Source organism: Sorex fumeus, unplaced genomic scaffold, assembly GCF_029834395.1.
Source record: "Sorex fumeus unplaced genomic scaffold, SorFum_2.1 ptg000014l, whole genome shotgun sequence".
Classification (NCBI taxonomy): Eukaryota; Metazoa; Chordata; class Mammalia; order Eulipotyphla; family Soricidae; genus Sorex; species Sorex fumeus.
Window position 1 is genome coordinate 6,952,518 of NW_026606071.1, and position 24,025 is coordinate 6,976,542.

The following is a 24,025-nucleotide window of genomic DNA, read 5'->3' on the forward strand; positions in this document are numbered from 1 at the left end:
TTCTGGTGATGCCATATGGTATACAGGATTGGACCATAGCTGACTGTATGAAAAGCAAGTGCCTTAACTTCTGTACTCTCTTTCTGGGCCTACATTATTATTATTATTATTATTATTTTAATTTATTTTAATGTAGGAGTATTGCTGTTTATTCAACTATTGATTAGGCTGATTGAATTGGGCATAAACTCCACCTTTTTTATTTCTTTTTTATAAATTTATTTATTGAATCACCGTGAGAGCAGTTACAAAGCTTTTGGGTTTAAGTCTCGGTCATACAATGATGAAATACCCGTCCCTTCACCAATTGGGCCTACATTTATTTTTTTGAGGGGCAATGCACATCTAGTGATGCTTATGGCTTAATTCTGGCTCTGTGCTCAGGGATCACACCTTAGCATTGCTCAGGGGTCATATGGGTGCAGGGGATCAAGCCTCGGCCAGCCTCTTTAAAGGCATGCACCCTACCTGCTGTAATAATAGGTAAGTGCTCTACCTACTGTACTCTCTCCAGCTCCTGGCTATACATACTTGATTTTTTTTAGCAGTTGCCCAGACTTGGAAGTAAGCGTTAACTTTGTTTTTATGGTATTACTAAAAAATATAATTATTTTAAATTAAATATATGTAATTATTTGTCACATCATTATTTTTAATGAAAATATACATATAATTAAGTATTTTGTACAAGATGTACAATGTCAGAATTGAAATTGGCCATTATCAGCTTTGTCTGCTAGGTGGCAGCACAATACTTTGTCTTTTTAAATAGACTGCACTGCAGGCAAATCTTTATGGTAGTTCTGACTTAAAATGACTGATCTTCAAGCCGTCTATTGCTATTCCTTTTTTCTTTATGTGATTACTTAAAACCATTTGATAATCAAGGGGGGTTTTTTATTTCATTTTTGAGTTGTTTGAAGTCCCTGGGAGCAAAAATCTCAAAACAGTTTTGCTCATCAAATTATCAAATAAAAACAATTTCTCAGGGATTGTATTTCTGTTGTAATAGAAATCTGTAAACTTAAATAAGTTTGACTTGTTCTTTGCGACTTTGTCTTAAAATATTAATATTTTATTTATAGAATCTCTTAATCTTTGTAAAAATCACATAGAGATATGTGTACCTATACATACAAATAGAGACATGCCCCCCTCCCCATACAGCACAATAGGAACTGTCAGATGTATATACTATAGAGTAAGATACAGAACTTTATCCACATCCCTGAAGGTTCTCTCATGTGCCTTTGTAGTCAGTATTCCTCAGAGGGGTTGTCTGTTCTTAGCTCTGTCAACACAGATCGGTTCTGGACCAGGGTGGTAACTCAGGTGACTAGAATGTATTTAGACGCAGGAGGCCCCGGCTCCATCCTGTCACCATCTGGTCCTCCTATCACTGCTGGCAGTGACCTCTAAGTCCTCTAAGCACTGTCAGGTGGAGCACTCAAACCAAGAAGCAAACAAAACCAGGGTAGTTTGCCTTTGAGGGTGGGATGGGAGCATAGCGGGTAGTGCCCAAGGCTTACTCCTGATTCTACATTCAGGAATCCCAACAGGGCTTGGGAACCATCTGTGGTGCTGAGTCAGTCACATGCAAGGCAGGTGCCTTACCCTCTGTATTATCTCTTGGGTCCCAGATTTGTTCTGCTTTTTGAACTTGCCTTAAGTGGGATCTTCCACTATATGATTTATCACAGACAGGATTTGTTGATATTTTTCGTTACCTTAATTTGACTGTGCTTGGAGACCAAGGGAAATAGAGAATTGGATGTGACCCTGGCAGTAGTGGGTCTGTACACCACTGCACAGCTCATTTTCCTCAGGACTGAGTGCTCTGAGCAGTTGTAGGCACCTAACTCTCTCAGTAGGGCAGTTGCCCTTACTTCAGCGGAAGACAACTGACGTTCCCCTCGTCATACAGAACAGCCTGTTCCAGTGGCTGCTTATGGAATTATGGAAGCCCCTGTCCCAACTCAAACATTTTTCACTCTTCACTGTCTCTGTGGTGTCTGTCTTGTTAGGGTGGCATTGCCCCACCTCTCTTCCAGCCCTGCCCTCACAGTAATTCTCCTAGGAGCTCATCCTAACCAACTTCCTGCTCTCTGCCTTCTCAGTCTTTCATTGCTAGCCACCCGACCGTACAGGGCTACATGTTTCACTCTCCTCATACTACTGATGAGAGAACGGGTCTCGTGAAGCCCAGTGGCACCTCTTCTCACCTCGGCTTCAAAATGCAGTCGTCTAATAGTAGTTAACTAATAATAGTCTAGTAATAAGTCAGCTAATGATCTTCTGATAGTCAACTTACAGTCAACTGATACTTCATTGTCTACTTGCAGGGTGTTGTAATAAGTGGTTTATTTCAGGGAACTGTATGCAATGAAGACAATGAAATATGAAAATTGTGACTTATTTAGGGACACAGTGTGTGGGGGGATTAAGAATTCAGTTATAACTTAATGCCTCACAGTACTGAGGTTTCAATATTGGTCGTGTTGCTTTCTTGCTAGCATGATTAGAAAACTAATTTCTGGGACTTGTGATGTAGCTCACCAGCAAAGTTCATTGTTTGCATGTACGATTCCTGGATTTGATGGCCAGCATTTCCTCCATCCCCATAAAAGAAAGCTATTTCTGTTAAAACTACCTCTATTTATGATGGGTGTGGTGTTGAAATTATGGGCATGAGAAACCATTAGTAACAGCTTATATTACTAACAGTAATGTAAACCACAGAATCGCGATAAAAATGAAAATAATCCTCTATGTTAAAATAATAAATATGTGTAAGTCTTGAGATCATGGGTAAACATAAGTAATTGGGTACTCAAGTCAAAACTTGATATAGTTTTCTTAGTAGTTTTACAGAAATATAGTAAATAACATGCTTTTTTTGATTGCTTGTCTGTTTGGCCAACACTTGGTGGTGCTCACGGCATACTTTTGGCTCTGCACTCAGAGATCACTCCTGTTGGGCTCAGGGGGCCATATGTGGTCCCAGGGATCAAACCCAGGTTGATCTCATGCAGAGCAAGCATCCTACCCACTGCACTAATGCTTTCGCCCCAGCTATATATGTTTATTAAGAAAAACTTTTATAGAAATGCTATTTTGGGGGAAACTTACTTGCTTATTTTAATTAATTAATTTTTTTCTTTTTGGGTCACATCTGGCCCAATGCACAGGGTTTACTCCTGGCTCTGCACTTAGGAATTACTCCTAGCCGTGCTCAGGGGACCATATGGGATGCTGGGAATCGAATCTGGGCCGGCCGTGTGCAAGGCAAACGCCCTACCTGCTGTACTATCACTCCAGCCCTGGGAAAGTTATTTTTTTTTGTTGTTAAAACTCTCTCTCTCTCTCTCTCTCTCTCTCTCTCTCTCTCCTCTCTCCTCTCTCTCTTCTCTCTCATTCTCTTTCTCTCTCTCCCCAACCCCTCTCTCTCTCTAATTGAATCACCGTGAAATACACAGTTACAAAATTATTCATGATTGGGTTTCAGTCATACAACATTCCAACACCCATCCCTTCACCAGTGTCCTCAGTTTCCCTCCTGCCAACCCCACCTCCTGGCACCTCTCCCACCCCTTTCCCCCAGCCCCGATGGCAGGCACTTTTCTTCTCTCTACTTCTGGGTGTGGCAGCCATCCATCTTCTGCATAACTGTCATGTTGATTGATGGATCTATCTGATGTTCTTTGATTGACAGTGTGCTGGATAGCATTCAGATCTATTGAATTAATTTTACTTAATTTTGTGATGAAATAATAGGGAATTTGTAGATTGGTTTTGGTATTACATTGTGTCAAATTGCCATGGCTTTAAACAGAGGTTTCCAAACTTCTTTGCTTTACCTTCCTGTTTTTAGGGGGGGGAAAAAACCTCTCACTGCCCCATAGGAAGTCAGCTTTAAGGGAATAAACAGAAAGGACCCCCAGTTGTACCTGAGGCTGCTGTTATTCTTTTGGATCATCTCAGTGATCCTGCTGTCTCAAAGGAAGCAGAACGAACTTGTGTTTTTGAAGATGGAATTTCGGGCTCTCTTAGGGGGCTCACATAGTTAGAGCAGGTTAGAAGGGGAGCCTCTAACACCATGCTGCCGGTTCCTGCCTCCTGTTCCCTAGGAGGGTATATCTTACATCCTTAAGCACCAGGATGGTAGTTGAGCATCTGTTAAAATAGGCTTAGGAATTTTTAAAGAAATTGGATGATACAGTTCTGTTGAAAAAGGAAAAGCCAGAGCTACGAGTTCTCTTTTACTAACCTCCCAGCAGAGTTTTAGAAGAGTTCTCTGCAGTCATAATGCCTGTGCTAGTCCAGCCGAACAAATACAGATAATTCAGTCATACAGCAAAATCCCTGTTTCAGAGGAATCAGAACCATTTACCTTAATTTTTCATTCAGTTTTGGTGCCAGAAGTCAGCAAATAAAACAGAATTTTAATTATTTTAAGAGAATTCTTAAGAGGTTTTGTTTTTTTCATTCTAAATACATTTAAAATGTATTCAGGATATATTCTGAATTTCAGATTTTGGGGTTTTTCATGAATTACCAGGACACATTCTAAATTTCAAAATTTTACTTCTTTACTATGAATAACTTTGTAATGACAATGCCCTAGTAAAAAATAAACTAAAAATAAATATTGCCATGACAGCTGATAAATATATATTTTTTAATTTCTTTGAAACATTGAGAAAAGTGATACATAGCTAAAGTTTCAACATAGTAACTACTCAGCAAACGGTTTCATAAAAACTGATAACTGATAAACACCTAAGTTCCACCAAGGATTTTTTTTAAAGAAACTTCTTACATAATTTGTTAAATACATTTCTTTATTACTTCCTTTGACACCATCAGATTCATTCATGCTCCAATGTCTCTAGTAAGTGCTGTAGTAAGAAGTGCCCGTAATAATTTGTAATATTAGAGATGTCTCTGATGGTGGAGTTACTGCAGGTTCATATGCTAGCTATTGCATAGCTAACACATTGTGAACCTTTGCCTGGTCCAAAAAAAGGGATCCTATCCAGGACACAGGGTCATATGATGAAATGAACTCTTGAAATACAATTCCTTCCTCTGAAGAACACACTGGTATTTCATGAATTTGTAAAACATGACTGTTATCCTTCACTGTCTTCTGCAGTGAACTGCAAAACACTTTCTGTCTAAATAAATTTTCATAGTACCCTGTGTTTTTTCTAATTAGAAAAAATTCATTGTTGGAAAATAGCATTGTGTCTTTTTGACCTTAATGCAAATGTTGTGTTATAAACACATATACTGTTTTGCTTTTAAGTACATAGGTTTATTATTTATACCAGGGTAAATTTACTGTTCCCCAATGTATTTAAAGGGTGAACAAATTAGTATCTGTAAAGTGCTTTGAAGTTCTTGAAGCAAAATCCCGTGTAACCTTATAAAGTATTAGCATCATCTTCATCTTATCATCACCCTCCCCTTAAAGATGATACGGTAATTACTTATTCAGGAGCATCTAGCAGGCCACTGGCATAGTACTAGAACTCAGAGTTCCAGGGCTGCCTTTGCTCAGTGACACCAACTCTAGATCAGGTGGCTAGCTCTTTGGAGAATAGAAATAGAATTCAATTGACCTTGGCATTTTGGAGAAGTGGTTGGTTAAATGTAGAATTGTTTTTAAAGGGTAATCATGGAATTATTACATGATGGGAAGAAAGAAGATCCCTAATAATCTCTGCCCTCTTTGATTTGATAAATTTTACTAGGGGAAATAAATCATCTTGCACACACAGCTAAGTTTGGGTATAGCTGGGAAATGTAGGTGATCGGGAAAGCATTTAAAAGTATGTGGCTTTTGAACCATACAGAGCATTTTTGGAAGATGTGGAATGACCACTGAAGTGTATGCAGAGGCTTGTACATTTTTCTGTATTAGTTGCAACTTCTAGGGGGAGGATTATTTATCACTGGACAAGAAGCTTGAGGCAGTTCTCTGAGTAAGGATTTTATGTATACTATTTGCAGAGAAAATCCAATAGAGCTTCCAAGTGCTGTGAGCTAGTGAGGTCATTTTGTGCATGTGCGAAGACTGGTATCTCTGCCTGATATCCCTGTATTTTGTGGAGCCCTAATGGTCGGCAGTGAATTTGTAGTTAGGACAGGGCGACAGAGCCTTCAAACATGGTCCCGAAAGAACCAAGAGGAGTTCTAACAGTAGAGCTGGGTTTTTATGGTTTCTCTTAAGTTACTCTGCCATGTCTATGGATGGCTAAGAAAAATTCTTCCCAATTTTGGGTTATCATTGCTCAAAAAAACTTTGAGGAGGTTACCCCCCCCTTTTTTTTTTTCTTTTTGGGTCACACCTGGCGATGCACAGGGGTTACTACTGGCTCTGCACTCAGGAGTTACTCCTGATGGTGCTCGGGGGACCATATGGGATGCTGGGAATCAAAACCGGGTCGGCCGCGTGCAAGGCAAACGCCCTACCCGCTGTGCTATCTCTCCAACCCCAAGGTTACCCTTTTCTGAATCCATCCTGCTTTCTTTGCAGCTTCCCATACCTCACCTTTTATTTTCTGATAGTGATACAGTAATGTCAAACAACTCACCTTCTAAATCTTATAAATAGGTGAATAGAAAACTGCAGGGACTTGTGAGTTGATCAAAAGGGTACAAATACCGATTTAGATATTTCCTTTTGAGTGAGACACACCTTGATGGTGATCAGGGATTCCTCCTGACTGGTTTCGGGGTTGCTCTCAGCATTACTCAAAGGACCTTGCACTGCCTGGGGTCAGCCTGAGCCTCTTGCTTACAAAGAAGTACTCAGCCCCTCTCTAGACCAGAAAATAGGTTGGTTTTTTGTTTGTTTGTTTGTTTGTTTGTATGTTTTGTATTTTCAGTCATTGTGAAATGACCAAGTTATTCCAGATTGGGTTTCAGGCATTAAATGTTTGAAGGAGTGTCTACCTTCCTCCACCAGTCTCCCCTCCCATTTGCTTTCCACCCATCAGTCTGCTTCTGTACAAAATTGTTTTTTATGTGTTTTTGTAATATGAGTTAGAGTGCAGTTGCTGATAGGGTTTCATGCATTACACATTACCACCTTTTAGAACCACCTCCTGCTCCCAGTGAATGTTCCCTTCCACAACGGACTGCTTCCCTCCACTGCAGTCCTATGCACCAAACCTCTCAAGTGATTTGTTTCCTACAGAATAGCAGGTCTCACGTTCTTTGTAGAGAATAGTTTTTATGGTGAATGAATTTTTTACTTACTTTTCTGGTTTGTTTTAGGGTCATACCTGGCAGTGCTCAGTGCTTACTCTTGGCTGTGCACTCAAAGATCTGTCCTGGTGGGCCGGGAAGACCTCCTGGTGGTGCTAGGGATTGAATTCCAGTTGACCACATGCACAGCCTTACCCATCATCTCTCTGGCCTCAAGTTACATGTTTTTACACTAAAGTATTTTAATAGGCTTGTATTAGCAGTGAGTTTGAAGTTTGTGTTTAAGAAATTCTCATAATCCTGTGTATGATTTCTATTTTCTTTTTCTTTGGGGCCATTAACTTGAAATACAGAAGTGCATTGTACATGGAATATAAAAGATTGTAAGATTATCCACTTTACGGAAGGCTTATTCATTTTACCAGCAGATTTATAGAAATTTATGTCAAAAAGCAAGAAGAGTTTCTGATGTGGTTGAATTATTTCATTTTGTAGATATTACTCATATAATACATGTAATATAAATAGCCATTTTGTGCATGCAGATTTGTGTTTGAGAATTTTAAAGTAATATACTCAAAACCAGTAATTTGTAATATAAAAATAGATGGGCTAGATCTTGCTTTAGTATAACAGTATGAGACACCATGAGGTACAGTTGCAGACTTACACATTTTTGTGCTTGGGTTTCAATTATACAATGATCAAATACCCATCCCTCCACCAGTGCCCATTTCCCACCACCACGGATCCCAGTATTTCTCTCACCCCCCATCCTCCCCATCCCACCCTGCCTCTGTGGCAGGGCATTCCCCTCTGTTCTCTCTCTCCTTTTGGGTGTTGTGGTTTGCAAAAGAGGCATTGAGTGGCAATCATGTTTGGTCTATAGTCTACTTTCAGCATGCTTCTTCCATCCTGGGAGGATCCTCCCAACACCCTTTATTTGGTGCACCCTTCTCTATCTGAGCTGCCTTTTCTCCTAGCATGTGTGGCTGGCCTGCAAGCCATGGAGCAAAATTTCTGGTACTAATCTCAGCCATTCTTGGGTGTTAGTCTCCTATTTTGTTACTTTATGTTCCCCAGATGAATGCAGTCTTTCTATGTCTATCCCTCTCTTTCTGGCTCATTTCACTTAACATGATACTTTCCATGTAGTACCACTTGTATGTAAATTTCATGACTTCATCTTTTCTAATAGCTACGTAGTACTCCATTGTGTAAATGTACCAAAGTTTCTTTAACCAGTCATCTAATATAAAAGTATTTTAAGAACTTTTATGTAAATGTTTTTATTAATTATTTAAAGTATTGAAATTATTCATTTTATTTTATTCCAGGTCGTAATTACAACAAGAACGGCTGCTGATAATTTTAGCACCCAGTATGTTTTAGATGACGGTGGCCATATAGTTTCTCAAAAACCATCTCATCTTGGTCAAGGTAAGAGAGTAAGTTTGTAGCATTCTTTATCTTTTCTATTTTAATTATTTATTTTAAAAAATTTGCACTTCTACAGTTTAAAGACATTCTTCCAGCTTTGCACTTATCAAGATCAGTGAACTTGCAAGTGAATTATCAGCCTTTAATTTAGCTTCCAATTTCTTAAATACTTAGTATTGTTCTCAGTATTAGCTGTGTCAGATTTTGAACAGTCTTCATTACCTGTTAAAACTATGTGAACAAGGACTGACATGATCATACAGCAGGCAAGGCACTTGCCTCATGTGGGACTGACCTAGGTTCGGTTTGATCTCTGTCACCTCATATGGTCCCTGGAGCTATCCCTCCAGGAGTGATCCCTGAGGGCAGAGCCAGGAGTAAGCAAGAACACTATGGGGTGTGACTCAAAAACAAAAATCACAACAAAGAAAACCTGTGAGAACATCATTTTGCTATTATTGGATCACAATTGTCTTCATTATAAATGAAGGGTAATATTATATTGAAATGTCTTAAATAATATTGATTTGATACCATCAAGATACTGTCTGTAGCATTGTCCTCCCATTGTTCATCAATTTGCTTGAGCAGGCCCAGTAATGTCTTCGTTGTGAGACTTGTTGTTACTATGTTTGGCATATCGAATATGTCATGAGTAGCTTGCCAGGCTTTGCCATGCGGGCGAGATACTCTCGGTAGCTTGCCAGGCTCTCTGAAAGGTGCAGAGGATTTGAACCCGGCTCGACCGGGCCTGGGCTGCGCATAAGGTAAATGCCCTACTGCTGTGCTATCGCTCCAGCCCCTTCAAGATACTAGATTGAATAAATAATTTAGAAAACTGCAGACATAGTCACAATAGAATAATGTCATTCAGTTTCAATAAGTTTTAATTCATTACTGACATTGTTTCATCTCTTACCCAAGTTCTTCTCTTTCTGTATATTTGATGCAAATAAACAATTATTGCTATTTATATTTAGGTCTCGGGCTTTTATTACATCTTAACTGACTCACATTTTTAAGTACTTATATTCTTGATTTCTAAAGGGAAAAAAATTCCTCCAGGCTTTAGTTCCACATGTCTTTTTTCATATTGCTAACTTATGGTAATGGGACAATTAAAGTTCAGAGCATATAAAAGGTAGAGTGTCTTTAGATTATGTTCTAAAGGATCTGAAAAGGGACTTGTGTTGTGTTGTTGTTTATCCTCCTTTAATTTGTAAATTCATGCAAGTTAATTTTGTAGTTCTTTGTAACTTTTCAATATTGTATTTTTCCTATGATTTCTGTTTTCCAGTTTTAATGCTAGATTATTAGGTTTATTTTAATTGGAATTCTAATTTTGATTAATTTAATCTCATCACTGAAATTATTTTCATGTAGCCTATTACTGACACCACATGACCTTATTCTTTCGTATAGTTTATGAATCCTCAAATTGCTGATTACTTTGTTTTGGTTTTGGTTTTGGCCACATCTGCTTATGCTCAGGGCTTGTTCCTGGTTCACTGTAGGGAATTACTCCAGGCAGACCACAGAGGACTGAAATGCTGAAGATCGAACTCGGTTTGGCCACATGCGAAGCAAACATTTTACTTGGCTGTGATCTCTCTCTAGCCTTGCTGATTGCTTTTGTTCATTAAGAATTATTATTATTAGTTTTAATTTTAAGTTTTTTGGCTCATACCAAGTAGTGCTTGGTGATCTGAAGCTACATGAAAATAGTTTCAGTGATGAGATTAAATTAATTAAAGTTAGAATTCTAATTAAAAAAGGATGGAAAGATAGCTCAATAGGCTAAGCTATGATTTGCATTTAGGAAGACTAAGTATTGAGCCCCTAAATATGTAGCCTATTACTGACACCACATGACCTTATTCTTTCGTATAGTTTATGAATCCTCAAATTGCTGATTACTTTGTTTTGGTTTTAGTTTTGGCCACATCTGCTTATGCTCAGGGCTTGTTCCTGGTTCTACTGTAGGGAATTACTCCAGGCAGACCACAGAGGACTGAAATGCTGAAGATTGAACTCTATGTTGAGGAGTGTTTAAGGGCTCAATACTTAGTCTTCCTAAATGCAAATCATAGCTTAGCCTATTGAGCTATCTTTCCATCCCTTTTTATTTTTGTCTTCAGTGTTGGGTATCAAACACAGAGCATCATACATGCAAGGCAAGAGCTCCACCATCTAGCTGCATCTCCAACCCAGAAATTAATATTTTGTATCCACACCAGGAATTAATATTTTATATCCTCATGGAAAAAAGTGTTACTAGAAATGCCTAAGAAAGCATACACATCCCACACACACTTACTCAATTAATATTAATGAATGTAAGCCTGATGTTAATTTATATTGTACATATTAAGATAATGTGTTGAATATTTTATTTAATAATGAATTAATTATGATACTTTTTATTTAATAAATATTAAAATATATTGCATATACTAAAATTAAAATAATGGACTATGATATTTTCCTCTTTAATATTATGAAGATTAGGACAAAGCGAAGCTTTTTTGGTTTTGTTTTGGGGCAACACCCTGCAATGGTTAGGGCTTACTCAGGGATCACTCCTGATATTGCTCTGGGGGATCATATGGTATGCCAGGGATCAAGCCTGGATTGGCTACTTGCAAGACAGGTGCCCCATACACTGGCTCCAAAGAGAAGGCATTTTTTAAATAATTTATCTCTCCAGAAATTTTTGACTCTTGTTCTTAGGGTATATCTGAATGGCTATCCAATAGAGTCATTCAGTGACATTACAAACCTTAACTTGATTTTATCTTAACTGGTAGCCAGTCTAATCTGTATGGCTAGAGGCTCTGCATTGCTCATATTTTCATGCTTTTTTGTATCTGTCTCCATGGGAACTATGAAATAGTGGTTCTTAAATATGGAATGCTTCTGATCTTTGCCCATTTGCTGATTAACTTTTCTTGCTGTCTTAGATTTCTACTTTTAATAAGTGATGCTCTGTAATTCCATGTATGCATAGTAATGCATTTTTATAGTCTGTAAATGAAGTTTATATAACTAATTCCTATATATGACATATCAAGGAAGATCAATAATTATGAAATTAGTAATTGTTTTTTATAACAATTTTATAACATTATTTTATAAAATGTTTTTATAACATTATTTTCCTTTTAATTATAAATGCCTGATTAAGAAAACAATAAACATCAAGCTCTTAATTTTAAATTTCTCAGAAATTTAAACAAACACTTTTAAAAAATACTTTTCATTTATATTGCCTTAGTGCTGATACTTTTTTGAGTGAGTGAATCACAGACTCACATTTCACGACCAGCTGTCATTCAGTTTCCATTTAAATATTTTCTGTGTAAGATAAAACTGCAGTTCCACCAATCCTAATTAATACCTATGCATTTAGAGTTCTTGTAGATGAATTTCTGTTGTGGTGTGAATATCTTTGCTTAGTAGTTACTCTTTATATCATCTGATGGGGTGATAGCTGTAGATAGCCTAAATGTAAGTGCAGAGACAATTTAAAAACTCTTCTAGGCAACCAAAGTTTTTTACCCTCTTTTTTTTATGAGTGTATAATCCCCGGGGAAAAATATGGATTAATTCACTGTTTGAAATGATCTATACTTTTAGCAGCATGTCGTTTTAGGTTATTCTTACCTTCATTTACTTCTCACTTAAGACATTTTAAAAATAAGAATGTAAAGCTTAAGTCTCCAGTTTCTAAATTGATTTATGAAGGACTGCGGCTGTTACTTGTTTTAGTCATACCTTTTTTCAGTCATCACTTCTATTCCCTTTACCCTACATAATCAGTATTAAGCTTTCTAAATTGATTTACCCGCCTGGACAAATTCTTTTAACACCTCCTAGTACTTCTGCCTTAGGAATTTCTCAGATATTAAAAGTAGTACATTTAAAGTACTCTGGTATTTCCTTTCCCTACCCTTTTATTAGAAGAGACCATCATGTTCTTGTAATTCCCTGCTATGAATGACTATGCATGCATTGAAAGATTTTTTTTTTTCAGCTGGAGCCTAGAACTTTATTAAATAGTTTAAGAAACAGATAGATTCAATCATCACTCTTCATATTACGCATATAAATAGCTGCCTTTATAAATGGTATAACATAAGGTCATGTAAAAATATAACAGGGACATATTCATAACCACAGTTTAATTCTGGTGTTTATAGAATGTGCTAAAGTTAGAGAGCTGAGAAGTTCTCTTGTAAAATATGATAGTTACTGGGGCTTACTTTGTGTTGGTCAGTACTACTTGGTACTTTATTTTCTCTAAGGATATATATTTCATTTGGACTTAACATGGTTTTGTGCGTTTGTATTTTTTTTTTTTTTTGGTAGGAAGGAGGCCAGCATCAAACCAGGGGTCTATACAGGTGAAGCTTGTTTTCTACCTCTCTAGCTCAGAGATATACATGATCTCTACATGATAAAATTTTTTTTACAAACATAAAATTCTTGGGATTATTTTTATAAATTATAGTTTATAGTTTATTCAAAGAATTCTTTTCACCCCAAAGACAACATTTTTATCTGATGTAGCAATAACTTAACAGTATGAATTTGGTGTAATGTAGGGTTTGATGCAGAGCATGTATTTAAAACAATGCACTTTTTTCCTTCATTTAGCACATTTACATAATTGCACTACTGATTTCTGTCTGCCTTTCTTCACACTATATAATATCGATGCCATTATATTTTCTACATCTGTGGAGAACAGAGATGCCTAAAGAAATGGTGTTATGATGATAGTAAAATGAAGAAGCTGCTTAGAGGAAAGTTAGCCATTTTTTCAGGAAAAAACAAATGCTTGACGAAGTGGTGGGGATATGATGTCAACAAAGGAAAAATGGCAAATGTAGACTTCTAGAGACCACTGCTCTCTGTTGTAATGAGGGAAGAAAACACATAACTTTAAAAATGTATGTTTTAAAATCTAGAAAAATGACTGAAAAGAACTTTAAATCAACTAAGTTCAAGAGGAAGGTACCCTTTTCCCTTTTACTATTTTACGGTCCTGACATCCGTAAGATCATTTACTGGTTGTGGAGGCATAGGCCAACAAAAAACCACACTAGAGATTAGAGATAATCTTTTATCTTTCCATTGGCCTAGAATAAATGAGCTGAATTTATTAATAGGCACATGCAAACTGAGATGACAGTTTAGAGGATGAGATACTCAAACCCTGACCTAGTTTATTGCAGTATCAAAATTTACCTGTATTTTTTTTTTTTAAATAATCTGATAAAGTTGGGAGTGAGGTGGAGAGAGAGAAGGAAAGTTTTCTCTTTTCTTTTTTGGTGATGCATAATAATTTTATTTAGGACATAGAACGGGGGGTGGGGGAGGAGAGAGAAACCTTTACAATAAAGAGTTACATACCACAGACCTGGATGTGAGCAACTCCAGGGCATACAGAGTTGCCCTGGGAAGCTGATTTTTCAGGCCTTTTCCCATCCATCCTATTCTGGGATTCTGTGCAGAGAAGGATAATTTGCTAGGATATGGTCAAGAAATTTAAATTCTGGTGGTCTTCATTCAGAGTCTTAACCAAGCTTCATTCTGCTGAGTGAATGATCTCCTTAGGGAATGAGCCTTGGGGGATGGCTGGCAGGAGACCGAACTTTAGACTGGTATGAAGTCTGAACTGAATTATCTTTAGTCTTGAGTCTAGATTTGGGACTGCACAGAATAAGCCCTTTTAAGATCAATTACTGGTTATACACTTTTTTGAAAATCATCTCCAAATCCCCTCTCAACCTTAATTATTTTGTGATTCCCCCCGTAGATATTTCACCCCCTTAAATTTTTAAGTGCATATAGTCAGAGGTCGGTTTTCTGAAGCTACTTTGGGCCAAACAGAAGTGATAGCTTCTACCTAAATATGGGAGTGAAAATTCTCTTGAGTAATTTTCTAAGGGCCCAGTGGTAATGCAGTGATGTGAATTGTTCTGGTGTTAGATACCCATAAAACTTCTTGAAAAAAAATTTTTGTCCATAGAATTAGTTTCTCATTTTTAAGAATAGGTTTGTCCAAGTAAAGTGCTGTACCCAAATTCTTAATGTAGAGTAAGAGTAATTCTATGGAGGCAAAAAGAATAAAGGTCCTGAGAAATGAAAGTAAATTTTCACTTGTGAGCTCTGAGAATTGCCGGTGGAGAATTGTTTCTAGATACAAACATATCTGATGACAAGCTCTTAAAAATGAAAGACTTTAAAATCTTGTGGTTCCTAGGTCCCAAAGACATGCTAGTGGGGGAAGAAACCTTATGTCAATCTTTTAGATATTTGACATTGGAGTCCAGAGAGTTAATATTGTTAAGGTGCTTTCCCTAGGTGTAGCCAACCCAAGTTCAATTCCTTGGTCTACATGATATTCCTGAGCATTGCTGGAAGCAACTTCTAAGCACCACCACCTAAACCTCATACCCCGTCCCCCTTCAAAACTGTTAAGAACTTCCAGAATCCGGAGAGATAGAACAGGGGTAGGCTGCTTGTCTTACATGCATCTGAGCTGGGTTTGATTCCCAGTATTTCACATGGTCCCCTGAGCACTGCCAGGAATGATCCTTGAGTGCAGAGCCAGAAGTAAGTCCTCACTGTTAGGTGTGGGCCAAAATTCAAAATGGAAAAAAAAATTCATCTTTAAGTTAATAAAGAATTCAGTAAAAATTATATAGTAAAGACCAGTAAGATGATGAGGGGCTGGAGCAGTAGTACAGTGGGGAAGGTGTTTGCCTTGCCTGCAGCTGACTTGGGTGTGATCCTTGGCACCCTATATACTTTCCTATGGCCAACCAAGGTGATCTCTGAGCATAGAGTCAGGACTAAGTCTGGAGCTCTGCCAGGTGTTGTTCCTCAACCCTGCCGCCCCCCCCCCCCAAATAAAGACCAATAAGATACTGAATGATTTCAGCAGAGAAATGGACCTTTAGAAAAAAATAAATAAAAATTTTACATCTGAAAATGTCTTAAGACTAGATGGGCTAAATGGCATACTAGACGTAGCAAAGGAACGGTATGTGAACTGAGATCTGATCAATTATGATCAGTTTTGGGCCTGCTTCTTCAAGCCTGTGCTGTCCTTGGAAAACAAATCTTTCCCTGTTTTCTTTGCTTGCTTGCTCTTTGAAGCTCCCGTTCTCTCATGTCATGTCTTTCTTTCCATCTCTTCCACTCACATCTTTCAAAGTAAATTTCACCCAATAGAAACTATCTTGCTTCATTTAAAACAAATAAGGAAAAAGAAGAGGGGGGGGAGAAATTCTGTCAATTAGGAGAGAGGTCAAAGGGCTAGAGTGCCTGCTTCGTATGCTATTTGCGCTCTGGTACCATCTGGTTCCCCAGCACTACTGGGAGTGACCCCTGAGAACCGAGTGGAGAGTAACTTCCTAGCGTTGCTGAGTGTGACCTCCCCAAAACCAAAAAAGAAAAATGTTCCTTGAACACTAAAAAAAAGATAAAACAGTGAAGAAAGATAACATAGCATTAGGAATCTGTGGATTGAACAGTGTAGCATCCATGGGATTTCAATCCCAGGAGAGAGAGAAGAATAGAGAGATTTTCCAGAATTGCCAAGACACCATGCCACTAATTCAAGGAATTCAGTGAACCCAGTAGAATAAGTATAAATACAGTCAAAGCTGGGGTACAGGCTAATCAAATTGTTGAAGACCAGAGAAAATTTTGAAGCAGCACGAGGGAAAAATACATTATGTTTAGGGTAGCAGCATTGAGAATGATGACCGATTTCTCATCAGCAACAGAAACCTAAGGAAAATGGAACGACAGATTTAAGGTTGTTTAAAAATATTGTCAACCTAGAATTCTTTATGTAATAAACATGTTTTTAAAAAGGAGGATTTGGACTTGAGAATCTGTTGGCTCTTCCCGCTAAATATGCTTCATCTTATCTGCCAATAGGTACAACTGTAACTGTGTCAAAATTATTTAAGAATCTGCCTGTAAGGAAGCAATTTTATTCAACTGCTAAAAAATGTAAAGATGAAATAAAAAAGATTCTAGACCTGCTCATGAGCTATGCTATTCTGAAACCTGAGTTACGGATCATTTTTGTACATAATAAGGTAAGCATTATTATAAGCAAATCTCTACTCTATTATTGACTTTTGTAAGATTTTTTGGTATAAAGATATATAAAGACATAACATATAATGTATTTTATATAAATCAGATAAGTAGTTTAAAATTTTGTTCATGTTTTTAAGCTTTATTTTTATTATGTAAGAACACCCTTACTTTGTTATATAATATCCATATGAAATGTGATTAAACCTTTAACTTAGACTTCTCAGATCAGTGATTTCACCAATAGACATTTCCATTTGAGAAATATCCTAAAAGTTAAGACAAATATCTCATTTCTCTCTACTTTTCAAAGCAGGACCATTAGAAGTTTTTTGTTTCCTGATGAATCTTAGAGAAATAAAGTTCGCATATTTCTGATTATTCTGTTTTTCATATAATTTCCCATGTTTAACTTGAAATAGTGGCAGTGGAGGAGCACCATGCAGCATAAATGTGGGGAGGAGAGTGTTAACATTTATGGGAGGCTGACATGGTGCCAAGACCTATTCTAGGTGCATTAAGCTCCCGTAATCCCTGCGACAACCAGAAAAGGTAGACCTTATAACGAGTTTATAGTTGTTCCCTGAACTGAGCTCAGAGAGATTTATCTTTTGCTTGTGAAATTGTCATCCTGCTGTCTTGTCTTATCATTTTAATTTATATAATTTTTCTGAACATTTCAGAGAACTTACAAAATTAGTGTTAGTTTTGTTTCTATTTGCATGAAGGATTTGAAATTCAGTGAACAGAATAATTGTTTAATATTTTATAACAAGCACTAGGGCTGACCCTTTTTCCATCTAGTTTTCTTTCTACTTCATATTTTTTTACTTGTTATCAAGACTTCATGTTAAACTACACCATGGTGAAATGTTATGGTCAAAATCTTAAAATGATAAAAGGCAAAAAAATATCTTAAGACTGGTTAGCCACCTGTTCATGTTGGCATAAAGTTCAACCAAATGATTCCTTGAGATTCCTTCCAGTTCTGCCGGGCTATGATTTCTCAGGATGTTGATGGATGAAGACTCATCCTATTAATATAAATAACCCTATGACATCTTGATCCACAGCACATTTAGTCATTAAAAGTTGAATACACACACGTTTAAAAAAGATCAAGGACAGAAGAAACAGTGATCAGAAAGGGTAAAGAAGTGGAAAAGGTAAAATATGAAGAACTCTATATGTTTATAAAAATGAAGATAACTAAAGAGAAAAGTTTTGATTAAGAAAAAGCAGAAGAAAAGCATGATTATTATAATGAAAATGAGTAAAGTCACACACATGTCCTCAGAGCTTTGGGTATGTTATGTTTTTCCCGACCAATTTGAGATCGTCAGTTAGTTAATTTTATTTGAGAATAGTTAGTGCTTTGTCAGATACTGCATTGTACTACTTTAGGAAGACCCTGCATCTGAACTTTCATTAAGCAGATACAAGTTCCTTGATGACCTTCAGTAATTTCAGATACAATTAAAATCCTATCACATATGCTGAGCATTATACCATGAAAGTAGTGTAAGATTACTAGGACTTATAATCAAATTTAGTATTGGCATTTACTACACAAGTCATGAACTGAATTAGATCAATTTGTCTTCAACTTTTTTTTTCTCTTAATACAAATATTTTTTCACTTGTAAAATTTCCTCATGGTGCTTTTCTTTGTTCCTCAAATGTTAAAATATGCTTTAGTCTTTCCTACATTACATCAACAGATTGTAATTCTCTGAACATTGAGTACTGTTTTGGTCTTGTCTTAACCTTGTCCTTTTAACTATGCTCTTACTCTTAGTTCTTTAAGCACTAGGGCTGGTTTTTTTTTTTTTTTGAAGATTTTTTTGTCTTACTTAAAATTGAAACTTGACAATATTGGTATCTTTAAAATTTTTTTTTTGCATTAAGAAACAATCATATCACACATAATGTGGGAAGTACTATTGCTATTTTGACATCTTGGATTAGATAGTGTTCCTTTTTATGAAGGTTTAACCTGCCAAGACATTCTTTGAATACTGATAATGTTGATGTTCTTGCCAGTATGGTTATGTTAGAAAGAGGTATTTTTCCTCTTTCATCACCATGTTCCTTGAAAGCATACTGAATAATGAGACAGCGAAAGGAAAATTACAAATGAATTTGGTGAGTTTATCTAAAGTAAATATTACTTGGAGAAATTATTGAGACATATTCCTTCTAAGAGTTGCACAGTTTTCAGCGTTAGTTGTAATGACTAAATACCTTTGAATTTTCAACAATATATATTTATAAAGTGATTATCTCCCAGAATTAGAAGTTTTGGAAAATGTGGTGATAACCTTAAGCCAATTTAGTATTTTTAGCTGTTTCATATGTATAGGAATAATTTGGTGAATCATTAATTTAGAATATAGTATTAAATAAGTGATTTCAAATAAACGATTAAATTTAAAGTTTGCCTAAATTTTGCCTACTTTATATTGTCATTGGATTTTGTAGGTACTTTCCTTTTCTTAAAATATGTGTGATTTTAAAAACTATTTAAGATTAATTTTGTCTTTGTCTTTAGTTAGGCTTGTATCGTGAAAGCTAAATTGGATGGTAGTTGTAGTAGTTTTCTAGTTTGGGTTTGGTTTGAGGGCTATACTCTATGGTGGCTCAGTGCCTGGGGTTGGGGGTTGTTTTCTGGTAGTGCTGAGGAGATCTTGCATTGTGGCCCGTGGACTCTTTCTGCCTTCGGACACACAATCCTGCATGTTTAGTCTGATCAAGAAGACTTTTGTTTGTTAGTTTTAGTGAAGCATAGCGGCTTTTTTGGATGAAACTTGCTTAGAAAGATGTGAGGAGAAAGAAGAGAAAAAGTATACATTCAAGAGTGAACACAGGCTTCTCTGGAGTGGAAAAAAGCAAGCAACCATAGATACTTAGAGACAAGCAAGCGAAATACATGTTCAAAGGGAAAACACAGACTTGAAGAGCTCTGATCAAAGAGCTTATAACTGCTGAAAAACAAAGAGAGAATTTAAGACATGACTTTCCTTCTTCATGAGAAGTGTTAAGATTTAACAAAATCTCTTTGGGAGAGCTGGAGAGATAATACAGGGGTTAAGGCGCTTGCCTTGCAGGTAGTAGGCGTGAATTCAATCCCTCACACTGCATATGGTGTGTTTTTAAGTGTGAACCCCCAATTTTTTTCCCTTTAGGATCTGTTTATGTAACTTTGAGGTCTGAAAGAATGATGACATGATCACACTTTGAATAGTCAGGATTCTCTGTTTCAGGGAAGACAGGACCTAAACTGGAAACAGAAGCCTAGAAAATTTGCCCTGAGGATTTGGTGGTTCATGTGGTGACCCCCTCTCATAGTTTTCTGTGTCTGTTGGAGGGTATTCTTTTGTGCTGGTGACTGAAGAGTAAAAAGGATGAGGTGACTAAGAAAGAAAACACATTGATGAGGCTGGAGAGATAGCACAGCGGGCAGGGCATTTGCCTTGCACGCTGCGGACCCCGGTTCGATTCCCAGCATCCCATATGGTCCCCTGAGCACCGCCAGGAGTAACTTCTGAGTGCAGAGCCAGGAGTAACTCCTGTGCATCGCTGGGTGTGACCCAAAAAGCAAAAAATAAATAAAAAATAAAAGAGACACTCCAATGCTAAAAAAAAAAAAAAAGAGAAAAGAAAACACATTGATTAGGTTACAAACTGAAGATTAGTAAATGGTGACTTATGACAAATATATCCATGGTACTATATTTGTTCATTTCATTTCTCTAGTGTCTTTTGGATGGATTTGGCCCACACTCAGCAGTACTTTTTGCTCCTGGCAGTGCTTGGGAATCTTGAGGTTTTAGGGATTAAACTGGGGTTGGCCTCATGCAAGTTAAGCACATTACTCCCCATACTGTCTTTCTGGCTCCTTCTTTGTATTTTTTTCATTTATACTTTTGAACATCACAGTCTTTTTCCAGCTGTGATAAGGGGAACCAGGAAGAGTCTTCTGCCCAACTTGGACAGTTGTTAAAGTGTCACTCTATTCCTGTATTCCAGCTCGGGTGTGAAGACACTTTCCAGTGCCAGTCTTGAAAGTTTGGGTAATTTTTTTTTTTCAGTAACAAGATGGAAAACCCCTCAGATATATCTGATGTGAGATTTTTTTTATCTTTGATGTAACAAAAAATATTCAAAATCACATTACTACTCTTTAAGAATCAGAGAGTGGTTGTACTTCAAAGAATAGTCCAGATATATTTTTAGGTTAACAAAGAACTAATTATCAGACTTGACTGGTTTGTTTGGATTCTTTTTTGCTATTTGGAAATTAATGATAGCTGAAATTTTTTAATGGTTCTTTTATTTTATTATTTTACTCTTTAACGTCAGTGAAAAATCACACATAAAATAATGAGGAAACACAAGTAAGTCAGCATTTAGTGTAGTTATTTTCTGAATTGGGGATTTATTTATAGTATTGCAGAAGTCTGTTAAGTCTTTTATTTCTCAGTAAAATTTAATTATTTCTCAACTTTGTACCAACATGTTTTTGCGTATTTGTTTTTGTTTTGTTGGTAATTGCTTACATTCTGGGGTGGCTTTCGTTTTTGTTTTTTGTCCATATGGTGTTGCTGAGGGCTTATTCCTGGAGTCCTTCAGGGCCACATAGAGTGCCGTGTATCAAACCCAGTTGTCCCTTACCTACTGTATGGTTTACATTCCATCTCCAACTTTACACAGCCTCTTTGTGGGAGGAAAACTGCATTGTATTTATTTCCCTAATAGTAGTTTCTATATGTAATGAGTAGTCTACTTATCACATGGTTTAGAGTAAATTAGTGCAAAAAGTAAAAATATTTAAATTCATAAAACATCAGTTTTGAACAATCTTAACTTTTTCAAACCTTTGTCATAATGCTAATTAAAATGAGCCTTTTCTTTTAAGATTGAGACTTTTGATTCTCTAGTACCTTTTAGATCCTAATGTTTTATTTTTTAATTTTTATTCATAAATATTGTTCTAGTCTATTTCTTTTCTGGTAGTTAAGTCACTGATATCCTTATATTCGGAGAAGTCAAGAAATATAGGACAACTATGGATGTGGTATTATAGAGAACACTTGACAGGGACAGAGTCTTTTATGAGCCACAAATTTAATTTGATTTTATTTATGCCTGTTCAAATAGCATCATATAACTTTCCCTTCACACATCCTCTAACAAAATAAATTTTATATGCTTACTGTTCTAATACATTTCTGTACCCTATTATAGATGTCTAATTAAATGATTCCAGGAGTTCTGCACAAATCTGGTTTTTTGAGCTTCAGATAAGATCATCTCTGAGGTCCCTTTCAGTTCTTCTTTTCAATTCGTTTTTTAAGGATGCTTACATTTATCTTGACCAGTCCTTTTTTGCGAAATTGAAATTTCACATTGTTGACACTTAGAAGCTCTGAGATGATTCATAAGTAGTTCATAAAACAGTAAGGGGTTAGAAGGACTGCTAGGTCCTTATACTTGGGAAGGACCACTGACCTTTTTGTCCTACCTAAGTCTTTTGGAAAGTAGAGTATTGGTGTCCTTGCCCCTCTTATGTTATCTTTTCTTGACCCAAGAGTTTGAGTATATTGCTCACTAAGAGATTGACATAGTAGAGTGTGAACTGAAGGTAAAGTCTTTGAATTTTTTAAGCAGTAATCATTTTGGGACTATGATTATGACGTCCTCACACCTACTAGATAGAGAGATATGAGTAAGTGGTTTTGAACTCTCCAGATTTCTACACTTTGAAAAAGCGTATGGTGTATGCAAGGAAGTAAACGGTCAAAGAGCATATGAACATCTAAATAGATGGCTGTCACTGTCACTGTCCTCCCGTTGTTCATCGATTTGCTTGAGTGGGCCCAGTAACGTCTCCATTGGAGACTTTGTTGTTACTGTGTTTGGCATATCGAATACGTCACGGGGAGCTTGCCAGGCTCTGCTGTGCGGGTGAGATACTCTCGGTAGCTTGCCGGGCTCTCCAAGAGGGGCAGAGGAATTGAACTCAGGTCAGCCATGTTGGCTGAGTGCAAGGCAAACGCCCTACCACTGTGCTATCGCTCCAGCCCCTAAATAGATGAACAATAAAAAAATCATTTTATATTCTGTTTATCTTGATTTGTCTTTTAGCCTCCCCCCCCTTTTTTTAAAGTTTCTCGTTCTATTGGAATTAAGTGTCCAAAAATGTTGAATATTTTCTTGTTTTATCTTGTCTACAAGCAAACCTTTATTCCATTTTTTGATTAATTTGGTGTACTGTGTTATACAGTGGTCTATTTTTTTCACTCTTTCAATTCAGTATAACTATTCTGGTAGTTCTTAACTTCATTTTTATTTGTGTGTAGTGTTTGGGGGGAAGGGTAGGGCCACTCCTGATCATGCTCAGCTGCATAGTGGGGGCTTAACAGGTCTAGCACCTGGTTGCCTCGGACCCTAAGATGCTGGGTAGAACTTGAGGCCTCATGCCTTCAGAGTCTCTACTACAGCCTTTTGAACTATCTTCCCAGCCCTGTCTGGGCATTTTTTAATGAATTCTTTGGTTTCTTTGTTTACCCAGTAATTCATTATAGTTTTGTTTATATTTGTGTATAACACATTTTCTTATGCTTACATGTATAACACATTCATATGTCAGTATTTAGGTTGTTTCCAAATCTTGACTATTATAAACAGTGCTATAAAGAACATAGAATCACTGTGTGTGTGTGTATGTGTGTGTGTGTGTATGTGTGTGTGTGTGTGTGTTGTTAAGGCTTTTTCCTGGCTCACTCCTGGTGGGATTCAAAGGATCATATGTGGTACTAGAAATCGAACTGTCATGTGTAAGGCAAGTGGTGTACCTTCTGTATTACTTCTCTGACTCCTATATTTTTCTGTATTATTGTAATTGTTTCAGAATGGGCATGGTGGTACTGTATAACTACCCACCAGTTCTGAATTCCACAGTGCGTGATGGCAGGGGTGTGGGGAGTCTGGGATTGAACTCAAGTCCTCAAACAAGTCAGTGACATGCTTAATCACTTGAGACACATCTGCCCTAACCGTTTTGTGTTTATTTAAAAAAATAATAATGTTGTTGTTTCTATCACTTTCTTTTTAAAAATTTAAAATTGATATTTAAGTAACATGTTCTATCATGTTTATAGTTTGGTATACAGAGTTAATATTAACTTTGTCATGGAAATGCACAAGACTTTCTACCACTGTGGAATCTTTTTTTTTTTTTGGAAGT

At 36.8% G+C, this 24,025-nt stretch overlaps 1 protein-coding gene across 2 annotated transcripts in view; it reads left to right on the top strand.

Annotated features, from left to right (window-relative positions):
* Positions 1-24,025, top strand: part of PMS1 (PMS1 homolog 1, mismatch repair system component) — an 80,512-nt gene that overhangs the window by 14,534 nt on the left and 41,953 nt on the right. For both annotated transcript variants that reach the window (XM_056111610.1, XM_056111611.1), the window contains exons 4-5: positions 8,553-8,655; positions 16,612-16,775. In XM_056111610.1, coding sequence (XP_055967585.1) covers positions 8,553-8,655; positions 16,612-16,775 — 267 coding nt within the window. The remainder of the gene's footprint in view (positions 1-8,552; positions 8,656-16,611; positions 16,776-24,025) is intronic.